The sequence below is a fragment of the Stenella coeruleoalba genome (genome assembly GCF_951394435.1).
Source record: "Stenella coeruleoalba genome assembly, chromosome: 13".
NCBI classification, from domain to species: domain Eukaryota; kingdom Metazoa; phylum Chordata; class Mammalia; order Artiodactyla; family Delphinidae; genus Stenella; species Stenella coeruleoalba.
Window position 1 is genome coordinate 10,360,929 of NC_137159.1, and position 13,687 is coordinate 10,374,615.

Below are 13,687 nucleotides of genomic sequence, written 5' to 3' on the forward strand. Positions count from 1 at the left end.
GATTTAAATTAGAAGGAAGCAATTCTTCATGGTGAAAACTGTTAAACACTGAAGTGAAACCTTCAAGGGCAGACTCTGTCTTTGAAGAAGTCCACCCAAGGGAGCTTCCTGGGCTTGGCCCTCTGTGGACTCCATGCTATTCCTGAGATGGAGACTTCATGGTCTGAAATTAATAAGCATTCAAAGGATCAGAGCAAAATTGTTAATTGATCATTGGTGGATGATAATCTGTAATTGGACTTCAAATGTGATTTAGCATGAGCTGCTGCCACCTCCTGTTTTAAAAAGCACAATGCAATTTGAGCAAACAGTTGTAGCAACAGTACATTGAAAGAGATTATTTCTGAAGTCTGAAGTTGATTTCTTTCTATTTTTGACAGTTGGACCTTTGTAGGCTAACTACATTATTGTTTGCGAATAGTATTTTGGTCTTTAGAAAAAGATTAAAGAATTCTAAATTTGATGGTAGTGATTTTTACACTCTTAAAGTATGTCAAGGATTGTAGTTCTAAACTACAAGAATAAATTCATGTGCACGTGATATTTTGTTGAAGATTGAGAAGGTTACAAGGAAAACTAAAATGTGTCCAACATAATGGGATTTAGAATGATTTTTGAAGATCTGAATATATTTAAAATGAAAAGCCAGTATTTTCTATTTACTTTTAATTGAGTAATTTACAAAGTAAGCTAATAGGTCCAGAGAGACCTCACTATGTCATCTGAGCCAGCCTCCAGAAGTTTTATTTTTTAAAGAAAGACTGTCCTCGAAATATGATTCTTAGGCCTTCCCTGGTGGCACAGTGGTTGAGAGTCCGCCTGCCGACGCAGGGGACATGGGTTTGTGCCCCAGTCCGGGAAGATCCCACATGCCGCGGAGTGGCTAGACCCGTGAGCCATGGCCGCTGGGCCTGTGCGTCCGGAGCCTGTGCTCCGCAATGGGAGAGGCCACAACAGTGAGAGGCCGTGTACCGCAAAAAAAAAAAAAAAGATTCTTAAAAGTTCAGGATTTTAGTGACTTATTTTTATTAGTAACAGTTAATTTTTTGGTGCTGGCAGTGTTTCTCCATAGGTGTGGAGCATCTAACAAAGTTTTATTCCATCTACCTGCAGGCTGTGTGTCATCTCCAGGAACCAGAGACAGCCGTCATTTTATCAGCTTGACCCGTGCGCTACAGACACAGTGCTGTATTTCTTCTCCCAGTAACTTGATGGGCCAACAGTATAGATTCTATAGTTTCTTCACTAAATGTACGTAGACTGGCCACAAACTTCCCATTTCATGAAACAGGAAAATAAAAGGTGGATTTGTATCTTAATTTTTCTTCTTTTTCTTTTTCCTCCTTAAGTGAACTAACACTTCAGAGATTAATATATGACGTACAGGCATACCTCATTTTAATGTATTAATGATGATGTACAGGTGTACCTCATTTTATTTCACTGCACTGTACTGGGCTTTGTGGATATTGCGTTTTTGACATATTTAAGGTTTGTGGCAACCTGTGTTGAACAAATCTTATCTGCACAATTTTTTCCAACAGCTTTTGTGTGTTGTCTCTGTGTCAGATTTTGGTAATTCTTGCAATATCTCAGACTTTTTAGTTATTATTATATTTGATATGGTGATATGTGATCAGTGGTCTTTGATGTTGCTACTATGACTGGCTGAAGATTAGCATTTTTTAGCAGCAGAGTATTTTTTATTTTATTTTTGAATATTTTTTAAATTAAAGTATATATATTGTTGTTTTAGACATAATGCTATTGCATGCTTAAGACTGCAGTATAGTATAAACGTAACTTTTACAGGCACTGGGAAACCAGAAAATTTGTGTGACTCACTTTATTGTGATATTTGCTTCGTCACAGTGGTCTGGAACCAAACCCACAATGTCTCCAAGGTACGCCTGTGCTATTCAAATAAAAATGTTCCTCCATGTACCTCCTAGAATTATCTTACATGCTACCAGTTGTACTATACACACTTTTGGGAGTACTGGTTTACTTTAATCCCCTCATTTGGGGCACCTGAGGTCTAAAGGACCTGTGGAATCCCTGGAATTCCAGGATGGAATTGTGGCCCAAGTCCCTGCTGGTTTAGATTCACACCAAGAATATACTCAAAATCTGTTTTCAGTTGCACTTTAGTTGAGGAGATAGGACTAATCAGGAAAAGTTAATTTTAAGGAGATGTTGTTTTACTAATATTACTCCTACCTGAGATAGTATTTGAGAGTCCAGTCTGAACTGAAATTAGCTTGTAAGAAATGGAGATTGAATCCACAATTCAGCATTAGGCAAATTAAAAGAAATTAGGATTATAAAGCCAATTCATTTTAGACTGTTTGGTAAATACAGAATCAAAAAGCAAAAAATCACTTGTAATCCTACTACCCTGAAATCCTGGATTTGCTGCTATTTTCATACAGCAGTACGCTATACATTTTCCCATGACAGTACATGGACTTCTCCAGTGCAGTGTCATAACTGTAGAATATTTCATTGTGTGGGTACAGATCACTTTAATTTGGATTAAATTAAATAATGACCTACTAGGTCATTTGTGTAGCTATGCAGAAAAGAGGACCAGATGATGGGGAATTGCAAGTAACACAGTCTTCCTTGTATCAGAGGATTTTGGTGTAAAGAGAAAAGAGAGGTGGGTAGAGTTGGAGCCATGAGGCTCTTGGTGCCCCCAGCCCCAGTGTTTTCTGAGAGCTGACTTTGTGCTTCGATGGTGGTGGTTGGGGGGTGTTGGGCGGGTGTATATCCGACTTACAGGCCTTTTTAAAAATAGTCTTTTCCCTGCCCTGAAAGGCCTTTTCTCTAACTCTTCTTGTTCTAGAGGTGCCCCTTGCCCTCTGAGACCACTCACACCTGCCTCTGACTCTCCATTAGCCTCCCTTCTTCCTCAGTCATAGGACTCTGTACCCTTATGAGTTTATTGCTCCCAAGTCAGGGCGGGGTGGGGGTGAACTCAGTTGAAACCAGCATGGGGCTAGTTTTTGCTGTTTTAATAGGAACTAGTCTTTGACTTTCTAAATCTCTTCCAAGAAATAAAGAAAACCATAATTTTTTCAAAACTCATTAAGATTTCCTAAAAATGTTTAACATTGTATTTGTAAATCTATCCCTCTGCCATAGAGGGTCCACCATTAAATGGTGGAATCTTTTAAATCTTCGTCTTAATATTGTTTCTTTTAAAATTGAATCCCTTTTAGTCTTAACGAGTGATTTGCTTATTCTGATTCTAAGAGAAACTGTAATTGATGGACCTCCTTATGCCTCCATTAAAAGTGCTCTCTCTGTGAACTTTCAAGTTTTTGATGGCGTTTATAGATACCATCATTTTTAAGCAATTAGGAAAGAAAAGCAGTCTTTAGTGAGAGTTTAGTTTGAGGTTGGTAATTTTATTTCAAACCTGTGGTTCTTTTAAAAGAATCAGTGTCAGCCTAAAGTTTGAAGTTAACCCTTTGCTTTGATCAGGGATACACAACGCAGCATGTGATGTGGAAGCTTACTTACTTTTGTGAGCTTCAGTTATGCAGATCATCTGTAATAATACATTTGTATTTTTAAAAACAGGGTACTGTATAGCTATAAAGCATTTAAAAATATTATAAATCCAAAGCATTTTTCCCTTTTCATGTTATCTACCCAAAGGATCAAGGTGTAAGGCCTTTCAGGAGGCTAGCAGGTAGAAGTTTCATTTTTATTATTTTTAAAAATTTTTATTGGAGTATAGTTGCTTTACAATGTTGTGTTACTTTCTACTGTACAGCAGACTGAATCAGCTATATGTATCATATAGATCCCCTCTTTTTGGGATTTCCTTCCTATATAGGTCCCCACAGAGCATTGAGTAGAGTTCCCTGAGCTATACAGTAGGTTCTTACTAGTTATCTGTTTTATGCATAGTATCAATAGTGTATATATAGTGTATATATGTCAATCCCAATCTCCCAATTCATCCCACCCACCCCCTCTTACCCCCTTGGTATGGTAGAACTTTTAAAGCTTAAGGGCTCAGAAGAGGAGAATGAAGATACTCATTTGAGTTCTAGAATATGTTTAATATTTCAGGCATGTAGATATATGTATCTTAGATTTTTGACTAGTACAACATTTGTATGGCTCTGATTCTTTATTAAATTGGTAATGGAACAATCTGTGGTCATAAAATCAATTGGTGATACTGTGAAAGGTAGAAGTCCTTGTGAAGACAATTTAAATCTAATAAACAACATAGCTAGCTAAACAACATAGACCAGTAAAATTCAGAAGTGGTCAAAAGTAAAGAATCTGAATATTCCACAAGTACAAAGGGGAAAATACTGCTTGTAATTTATGATAGAAAAAGATCTGGGGACCCTGGAAATTCACAAATGGAAATAAATCAGCATTGTCAGGGTCTATATATAAAGAAAAAGACAACAACAGTGATTTAAGAAATACACACATACACATGCAGGTATTAACTATCAGACCTCTACACACTCATTCTTTTGCAAGTATTGGTTAGGCTATAATCAGAGTTGAAGGTGAATTTGGGCATCTCATTTTGAAGGATGTACAGAGATGTTTAGGGCATTTACAGAATAGAGCAAACAATCCAAATTATTAAGATTTTTGGGTTCAAATTGCAGTGTTGGTACTTTGGGCTAAGAGATCTGTATTTTGGAAGTCTAGTTACTGATTATCTCAATAGTTATAATGGAGGCAAGAGGGCAGGGAAGAGACTGGTCACACAGTTGTTAAAATGTCTGGGAGACAAATCTACTGGAAAGTAACAGGGATTGAAATATGGTTGTCTTTTGTGGGGGAAGGCCATATTCTGTAAAAGGAGTAGAATCGCTTCCTCTTGGGCTTTCCAAATGTAACCATGTGATGTGTACAAAGAATGTTTCAATTTTGCTTTCATTGCCGTAATGATATGTGACCCGACTTCTTCCAGCCTTTTGTATTCAACAGGAATAAATCAATAGACCGTAGATCATTTCTTGAAGAAATTTTTTAAAACCTATTTCTTTATAGTGACAGCAGATGAGCTGTGGAAAGGTGCCTTAGCAGAGTCTGGTGCCGGAACAAGAAAAGGAAGAGGCAAAAGAACTAAGAAAAAGAAAAGAAAAGATTTGAACAGGGGTCAGATCATCGGTGAAGGTAAACTTATTTATAAAAACAGCTAATGTGCTTTCTAAGATTTTTTCTCCAAAATTTTATAGATATTTTACAAACTAGAAGCATAAAACATTTCTCATGAAGGGTATTAGGTTCTGTGATTTTAGGGTCCAGCCAAATGGCTTATTGCCCCATGATTCAGGGAAAGGAAAATCCCATAGAAAGGGATTCATTCATTTAGTTATTCATTCAACAAGCCTTAAATGCCCTTGTGTGGCATCTGCTGCAAAAGTCCCTATCCTCAGAGAACTTACGATTCAGAGGTAGAAGGTGGAATAACTGGAGAACTGGCTTAACTTTCTCTCTGAAGGGCCAGGTAGTAAATACTTTTTTAGCCTTATGGGCCACATGGTCTCTGTTCCAACTATTCAACTCTGCTGTTGTAGCACAAGAACAGTCATAGACAATACATAACCAAATGAGCATACCTGTGTTCCAGTAAAACTTTATTTACAAAAATAAGTGGTGGGCTAGGGCTTCCCTGGTGGGGCAGTGGTTAAGAATCCGCCTGCCAATGCAGGGAACACGGGTTTGAGCCCTGGTCTGGGAAGATCCCACATGCTGCGGAACAGCTAAGCCCGTGCGCCACAACTACTGAGCCTGCGCTCTAGAGCCTGCGAGCCACAACTACTGCAGCCTGCATGCCTAGAGCCCGTGCTCCGCGACAAGAGTAGGCACCGGAATAAGAAGCCCACGCACCGCAACGAAGAGTAGCCCCTGCTCGCCACAACTAGAGGAAGCCCGCGCGCAGCAACAAAGACCTAACACAGCCAAAAATAAATAAATAAATAGATTAAAAATAAAAAAAAGTGGTGGAGTAGATTTGGATTGTGGGCCTTACTTTGCCAACTTCTGGAACACATGATTGTTTATACTTGTGTTTTTTAAAGAATAAAAATAGTATACTTGAATCAACATTCTTTACTGTGGTTGCTGACAAATTATCTTTGATAGTAATAGCCTTTTGGATGTAAAGAAAACACCTTTCACTGCACTTGTAGCTGTTGCATGTCTACTTGGATGTTTTTCTCCATGACTTACCTTATATCTTTTTTATTTATTTATTTTTTTAACATTTTAAACAATCATATATGTATACTTTCTCAATAAAAAAAATTTCTCAATAAAAAAAAATAGAGAAACCTAAAGTCCCCCTTGATGCCTTTTTTATCTCCCCCAATCCCAGTTGCCTCCCCTAAGGAAACCACTGATTTCATTTTGATGTGTTTCCTTCTGACATTTTCTAATGCTTTTATATATATAAATACCCTAAAAGGAGTATATATTTTCTTTTAAAAATAATTAGATTATGTCATATGGTACATATTGTCTTACTTGCTTTTTTTCACTCAATAATAGGTCTTGGAAATTGTTCTATATCAGAACCTATAGTGCTAACTTATTCTTTGAATTTAGTGTAGAGTATTTCATAGGTTGGATATGCCGTAGTTCATTTTACTGTTCCAATATTGCTGGACATTTAGATTGTTTCTGTTTTTTGCCTTTACAAATAACACTTCAGTGGACATCCTTGTCCAAGCACACGTATGCCTCATACCTGCATGGGAGAGTTTTTCTAGGCAATACCAGTAAGTAGAATTACTAGCTGTTATGGTAGGTATGTTTAAAATTTTAATGAACAATGCCAAGTGGCCTGTAGAGTGATTATGTTAGCTTAAGCTCCCACCAGCGGTATCATTATCTACATACACATTGCCTGGCATTTTAATACTCAAGAAATGAATGCTTTTAAAAAAATCCTTATTTATGTATGTTTTTAAACCTTCAGGGCGTTATGGCTTCCTATGGCCTGGTCTGAATGTCCCTCTTATGAGAAATGGAGCTGTGCAGACCATTGCCCAAAGAAGCAAGGAAGAGCAGGAGAAGGTAGAGGCGGATATGGTCCGGCAGAGAGAAGAGTGGGACTGGAAGAGGAAGATGAAGGTTAAACGGGAGCGAGGATGGAGCGGAAACACATGGGGAGGCGTCAGTCTTGGCCCCCCTGACCCTGGTCCCAATGGAGGTAGCAGAGTCCTGGTTTTGCTTACATTGTGACAGAGAGAGCACTCCTATTTCTGGAATTCTTTGATATGATTTTATTTACTCGTCTGTTTAGATTGCCTTCTTCCTAAAAAGGATTTGAGCATCATTGAAATAACTTCACATTATTACCCAAATGTATTTTATGGAGCACTAGAGGCCTATAAGCCAAGAAGTATTCCACAAATAGGGGGCAAAGCACTGGGTTCTGGTGTCTTTACTGTGTGGCTTCTCAGAGCATTTGAACTTGGTGGTGTGCATATGGCTCTGTATAAGTCATCTGTGGGATGCAGTTTCCCAAATGCTGCTGGTCATTGGGTACGGAGCAGCATGGCTTGGGAGTGCTGTTTTGTTAACAGAAGAAACCAAATAGTTGTCATTAAGCCTCATAAAAGTACACATGAAATAAAAGTTGAGAATATTTATCAGACTAAATTAGAAAACAAAGTCATCTCCCCACTGCTTCCTGAGTACGTAAAGAAGTAAAAATCATCTGAAATATTCATTCTTGTCAATGAATAGGAGATGAAGAAGTAGACAAGGGTTCCGCTGCTTTCTTTAGTTCGGCTCAAAGAGGAGACGAGAGGTTGAGGTGGAGAGACTCAGGCCAGCATGCTTAGGACTGAGCAGAATGCTTCCACTGGGAGAATGAAGATACGGGAGGGAGAGAAAAAACCCATAAACTTAAGTCCCTAGGGAGGGCCCAGATTTAGAGTGTAGATAAATGGACGAACTTGTGACGGGAGAAAGGGCAGGGGACAGAGCCAGGTAAGCTGTGTTGTTGGTAGTGGAAGGGGGGGGTGGGGCCTGTGTCAATGCTGTCTCTCTGGAGCCTTCAGTTAGTCTGTGAGGAGGAGATGGGCGTGGATGAGCACGGCCACCAGAATATTTTGATGAAAAGGTAGGGTATCTGGGACGGGCCTCAGAATTATCCAGTGGACTGGGACTTGGACAGAGTTTAGAGGAAAGAAGATTGGCTGTGAGTTGATAATCGTTGAAGCTAGCTAATGGTACATAAGCTCATGTTTTACTGTTTTTTGGGGTGCTTTTTGCCTATGAATGTAAATTTTCTATAGTAAAAAGTCATTAAAAATAAAAGAACACAGAGAGTGTTTGAAATGGCTGCTGTGGTGAGAGGAGAGAGACCTAACTAAAAGGATGTAAAAGGCCAGCAGGCGGCAGGGAGGACTTGACTGAGTTGGAGACCATGAGTCTTTCGTGGCCCAAGTGTGTCCCATGCTTTGACTTCTCTACAGCAGCACCTGGCAGGTCAGGTGTGCCCAGACAGCTGCATTGATTCCATCCTGGATAGGGTGGTGGGGAGGGGAAGAGGTGAGGGAGCTGAGGATATTCACAAGACCGGGTGGAAGTGTTGGACTGTGGTGTCTTGACTGAGTGGGAGAGACTGGAAGACCAGAGGGGTGATGGGGAAGGGGAACAGTGGGCAAGAGTCTGGAGGTGCTGGGAAGCCCCAAGGACCATCACCTTTCAGTCACTGAGTGAGAGCTGGAGAGGTGGAGGATGCAGTCAGGGAGATAGTGGTCGAGTTTGTGAATTTAGTGGTAGAACAGTTTCTGGTGATGATGGAGGACCAGGGTGTTGCTTTGATAGTGGCACCAAAATATCTGAGATTCTTTCTTAGTTAAAAGTCAGTGATGGGGCTTCCCTGGTGGCGCAGTGGTTGAGAGTCCGCCTGCCGATGCAGGGGACACGGGTTCGTGCCCCGGTCCGGGAAGATCCCACATGCCGCGGAGCGGCTGGGCCCGTGAGCCATGGCCGCTGAGCCTGCGCATCCGGGGCCTGTGCTCTGCAACGGGAGAGGCCACAGCAGTGAGAGGCCCGCGTACCGCAAAACAAAAAAAAAAAACAAAAATAACTTTCATACACTAATTACATAGACACATTTATCTGTATACCTGTTTCTTTTCTCCCTACAGAAACATATGATGATTTCGATACCAGAATACTTGAGGTGGGCATGCTGAATTAAATACCCAGTTAAGCCTTCGGAGAAGTTGGGATGGATGGAGTGGGGTGGGTGGAGAGGGTAAGAGGTACAGTGAGAAAAAGCCTTTGATGCATGACTTTTTCTGAGCTACAGAGCTGCTTTGGGTAAGGAAATAATGAAACTTTAATTTCAGTTACTTGATCATATTGGCTTTTCTGACTGCTGCCCTTCTGGGGGGCCACCCATTAAGGTCTCAAGACAAAGCAACTTCAGTGGTATTGTTGGTAACAGAATTTGGAGATTACATATAAATTTCCTCCTTCTTAAAGCAAAGGTTGCAGTAGCAATTTCTCCTTGAATTCGGTGTATCTGACGCTCAGTTCAGCGGGCAGAGATTGAGGGGAGCCATGGGGAAGGGTAGAAAGCTTGGAGTTACTGTGTATGTCCAGCTCTTGGTGGGGAAATGATCTGCTGGGCTGCTTGTAGGCCCTTGAAACTGAACCCTGTATCAGGTAAATTGCAATCACTCTTTCCAGGGTGTTTCCTAAAATAGTCAACTTCCCTTTGAGCTAGTGCTGCATACTTAGTGTTAAATGCCATATGCAATAATCACGTATTGAGTTTGTGATTGAATGTGTATATTGTTTCTTCAATATCAGTTGCATTACAGAGTTTAAGATATATTTACAAGTATTTTAAGTCTTTGGGTCCTAGCTTACACCCTTTTGAAATTAATTCCTTTGAAGAACTCTTGTCTGTGTGGGTGATTTCCTGTAGGATTATCCACAGGAGTGGGCTTGAGCCCCCTTTTCTTACCTTATGGGAAAGGGGCTGCCATGTAAGCAGTTTAGTTAACGTTTCATAGTTCTTGGTAAATTTATAAATATGCCCAAAAAATGCAGATTTTCTTGTAGTTCATAATAAGCAGGTATTTCCAAATTTTCTATTTTCAGTTGAGCCTAACCCATAGAGATCCAGTCCTGTGCTAATTATTTCTATACACTGCATTTTATCATTTCTAAGATGCACATTTTTTCATATTTTAACATCTGTGATATTGGGATGTGATTGATTGACTGATTGATTGATTTTTGGCTGCTCCCGCAGCTGGTTATATCTTAGTCCCCCGACCGGGGATGGAACCCAGGCCCCAGCAGTGAGAGCGCCAAGTCCTAACCACTGGACCTCCAGGGAATTCGAAGGATGTGCTTTTATAATCAGTTAGTTATAAACTATGTCAGAGTTTAATCGGCAACTTTTTATCTTTCTTGTGGTGCGTTCATTAAAATAGGGTGCATTGAGTTTTACAGTTTCAAATCCTTTAAAAGGTTTCTCAGTCAAACTTTCTAACAAGCCTGTGAAATAAGAAGAGAAAGCCTTACTTCCGTTTTACTCCTGAAGAAACAGTCCAGATGGAGGTTTCCCATTGGAGACAGTGTGCTGTTGGTGCTCGTGGGATTGAGGGATGATGTGTGTATTCACCATGTGTGCCTGTGTGTGTGTGAGGAGGTCACTCCAGTTCCCTACTTCAGAATTTTCTTAAGGTGTAATATTTATGAAACATTTTCTTTTAGGTGAGGAATGTTTTCAACATGACAGCAAAAGAGGGAAGAAAGAGATCAGTCCGTGTCCTGGTCGCTGTGGGGAATGGCAGAGGAGCTGCAGGTGAATGGGGCTGTGATCATATACGGAGAGCTGGTGGTGGAGGGACAGCTGTGGCCTGGGCTCAGCCGTGGGGTCAGTGGGTTCAGGCTTTTTTGACTAATTAAATCTTTCAGCGGCTTGGGCTCACAAACCTTGTGGTAAACCCATATAATCCCTTAGAGTCAAAAGAAGGATCTTCCTACATCTGCCTTTTTCCATGAAGACAATTAATATTTTAAAAGGCTTAAGACACTATTGTTTATGTATAATAGTGAAAAACAAGGGGGGTGGACACTAAATGTTCCACAGTAGGGACACAGTTACAAGAAGAGTATAGCTATACATTGTAATAGTCTATAGCCATTAAAGAATTATGGAAAGTTACTTACAAAATAATGGTAAGTCAAATGAACAGACAAACAAAAACCCACTTCATATAGAACTGGATAATATAATCCCAGTTTTTTAAAAGTATGTTTATATGCAAAGAAAAGACTGGAAGGATTGGAAGGATATACACTGAAAAGATTAAAAATGTTTAATTAGTATGTTTGCCAATCATTTAAATTTCTTCTTGATACTTTTCTCTAAAGTTTCCATAGTGAACATCTGTTTTTGAAATGTATACATGAATACATTTCAAAAGGGAAAGAAAAGTGGAAAGAAAAATGGAAAACTGCCTATTTAAATCCATACTGACACTTTCAAAACAATTAATACCTGTAGATAGTATGTTGCCAAAGGAAACCACTCTTAACAAGTTACTTTTATATCTTTTCAGAAATTCTTTGTTCAAATATCACCATATATCTTTTTTAAAAAAAGTATACAAAGGGTCATATTATATCCATAATTTTATAGCTTGTTTTTCTTGCCTAGTATTATACCCAGAGATTTATATATTAGCATAAGTGGATTCCCCCTCATTTTTTTGTATTGATTGCATCGTGTTCCAGTGTATGGATAGCGTAATTTTTGTAACCTTTTTCCTATTGCTGAATATTTATGTTGTTTATCCTTTTTTTTTTTTTTTTTTTTTTTTTTACTATTTATAAAAACAGTGAGCTTCTTGTACATGTCATATGTTGTACTTTTGCAAGCATATCGATGGGGGAAATTTCTTGCAGTGAAATTGCTGCCTCTAAGTTACATGCATTTGAAATGTTGATGAGTGTTGCCAGATTGCCCTCCCAAAAGGCTGCATCCGTTTATGTTTATCTGCACCGTCACACCCTTGCCAGTCCTGGGTAGAGTCAGACTTTACTGACTGTAAGTAAGTGACGATATGAAACATAACTCTTAGTTTTGATCTGTATTTCTTTAGTTATGAGAGTTAGGCCACCATTTTACATGTCTGTTGGCCATTATAATTTCCTTTTTGAGATCTGTTAGTTCATGTGTTTCACCCACTTTCTGTTGGGTGATTATTCTCCTCAATGATTTTCCTCTTTGTATGTTAAGGACATTAGCCCTTTATCTATCATATATTTTGACTTAGTTTTAAATTTTTTCCACATGAAAGTTTTTAAATCACAGAAACTTTATACCTTTATATAGCAAGTAAGTTCACCCATATATTCCTCAAGGACTTATATGGTTTAATTTTTTTTAAACTAGTAATTGTAATCCACAGCCCCTTTTGCCCCAGCTTCTCAGATGTCTTGCATATCTCATGGAACAGTACTGTCTTATGTTACTTTTCTGTGTATAATTTAAAAACAAAATACATTCTTCGAAATAAATAATGGTGATAGCAAATAATGCAAACATTTTCTTAACTTGTGGTAAACCTCACTTCACAGGATTAAGCATTTACAAACTCAGGAATCATTGATTTTTATTTCCGTGTATGTCTAGCAGTGTATGTTTTTTCCCCAGCTGTTCTGGTTATTTTAATCTGTTTTCAGAATTTGTGAAAACCATTTACCTTATTAATTTAGCATGGTTAGGGTTTTTTTGGGTTTTTCGTTTGTTTTTTTATTCAGTGTAGTTTTATCTAGAAATTCATAAAAGATAATGTTATGCATCTAACCTTGAATTTCATAGGTACGTTCAAATGTAATGTTTCCAAAATGCCCCAAAACAAAGAAGCAAATCTCTGTAGCCTCATGCTTTGTCATTTGTTTTGGATAGCGGCTTTTCTGTGGGCAGAGGAAAGATGAACTACTGTGAAATGTTGTAGGAACTGAAACCTGAAATGTGGTAAAAGACATTATGTGCCAAATTTATGCCCCTTTTCATATTTATGCTTTTTCTTTTAAAGGTTTTGCCATTGGGAAAGCCAGTGAACGGGCAGATGCTTTCAGAAAAGTATGTACATTTTCCCTTTGTTAACAGTAAAAGACCAATAAGCTATGTGCTAGACATTGTGGGAACCACAAAAAAATACTTACTGTCAAAGGTTACTTAATAACTGTCAAATACTTACTGGCAAAGGTTACTTACCTCAGAAAAAGCAATTTCAGAAGTGCCTGTATTCTTGCATCATTTCTATCAGACTTGTAATTGCTTACCAAAATTACGAGACAACAGGGAATGTTTGAACACTGTCAGAGATATTAAGGAATTGTTTTGGGTTTGTTTTCTGGTGAGATAGTGATGTTATACTTACGTTTGTTTTTTTTTTTTAATTAAATCCTTAGCTTTTAGAAGTATATACTGAAATTTTTGTGTAAATTTGAAATTTTCCATAATAAGATATTTTATAAAAGGTATTTTTTGAAATCCCTGAAGAAATGTAAATTCTAACAGTAGATTTAAGAAAAATATTTTCCTTCTTTCTTTCAGGCAAAGAACAAGGCAGTTCACTATTTGCATTATATAGAACGATATGAAGACCATACAAGTGAGTTTTAATCTTTTCTTTTAAACTTT

General features: G+C 38.5%; 1 protein-coding gene across 2 annotated transcripts in view; it reads left to right on the forward strand.

Moving 5' to 3' along the window:
- Nucleotides 1–13,687, forward strand: part of MRPS5 (mitochondrial ribosomal protein S5) — a 30,033-nt gene that overhangs the window by 4,970 nt on the left and 11,376 nt on the right. Inside the window, exons 3-9 of one of the 2 annotated variants that reach the window (XM_079941038.1) lie at nucleotides 1,114–1,251; nucleotides 5,062–5,163; nucleotides 6,971–7,204; nucleotides 9,159–9,193; nucleotides 10,744–10,834; nucleotides 13,077–13,123; nucleotides 13,601–13,658. In XM_079941038.1, coding sequence (XP_079797164.1) covers nucleotides 1,114–1,251; nucleotides 5,062–5,163; nucleotides 6,971–7,204; nucleotides 9,159–9,193; nucleotides 10,744–10,834; nucleotides 13,077–13,123; nucleotides 13,601–13,658 — 705 coding nt within the window. Of the gene's footprint in view, nucleotides 1–1,113; nucleotides 1,252–5,037; nucleotides 5,164–6,970; nucleotides 7,205–9,158; nucleotides 9,194–10,743; nucleotides 10,835–13,076; nucleotides 13,124–13,600; nucleotides 13,659–13,687 lie in introns of both variants that reach the window. The other variant, XM_079941037.1, reaches the window with a different exon arrangement.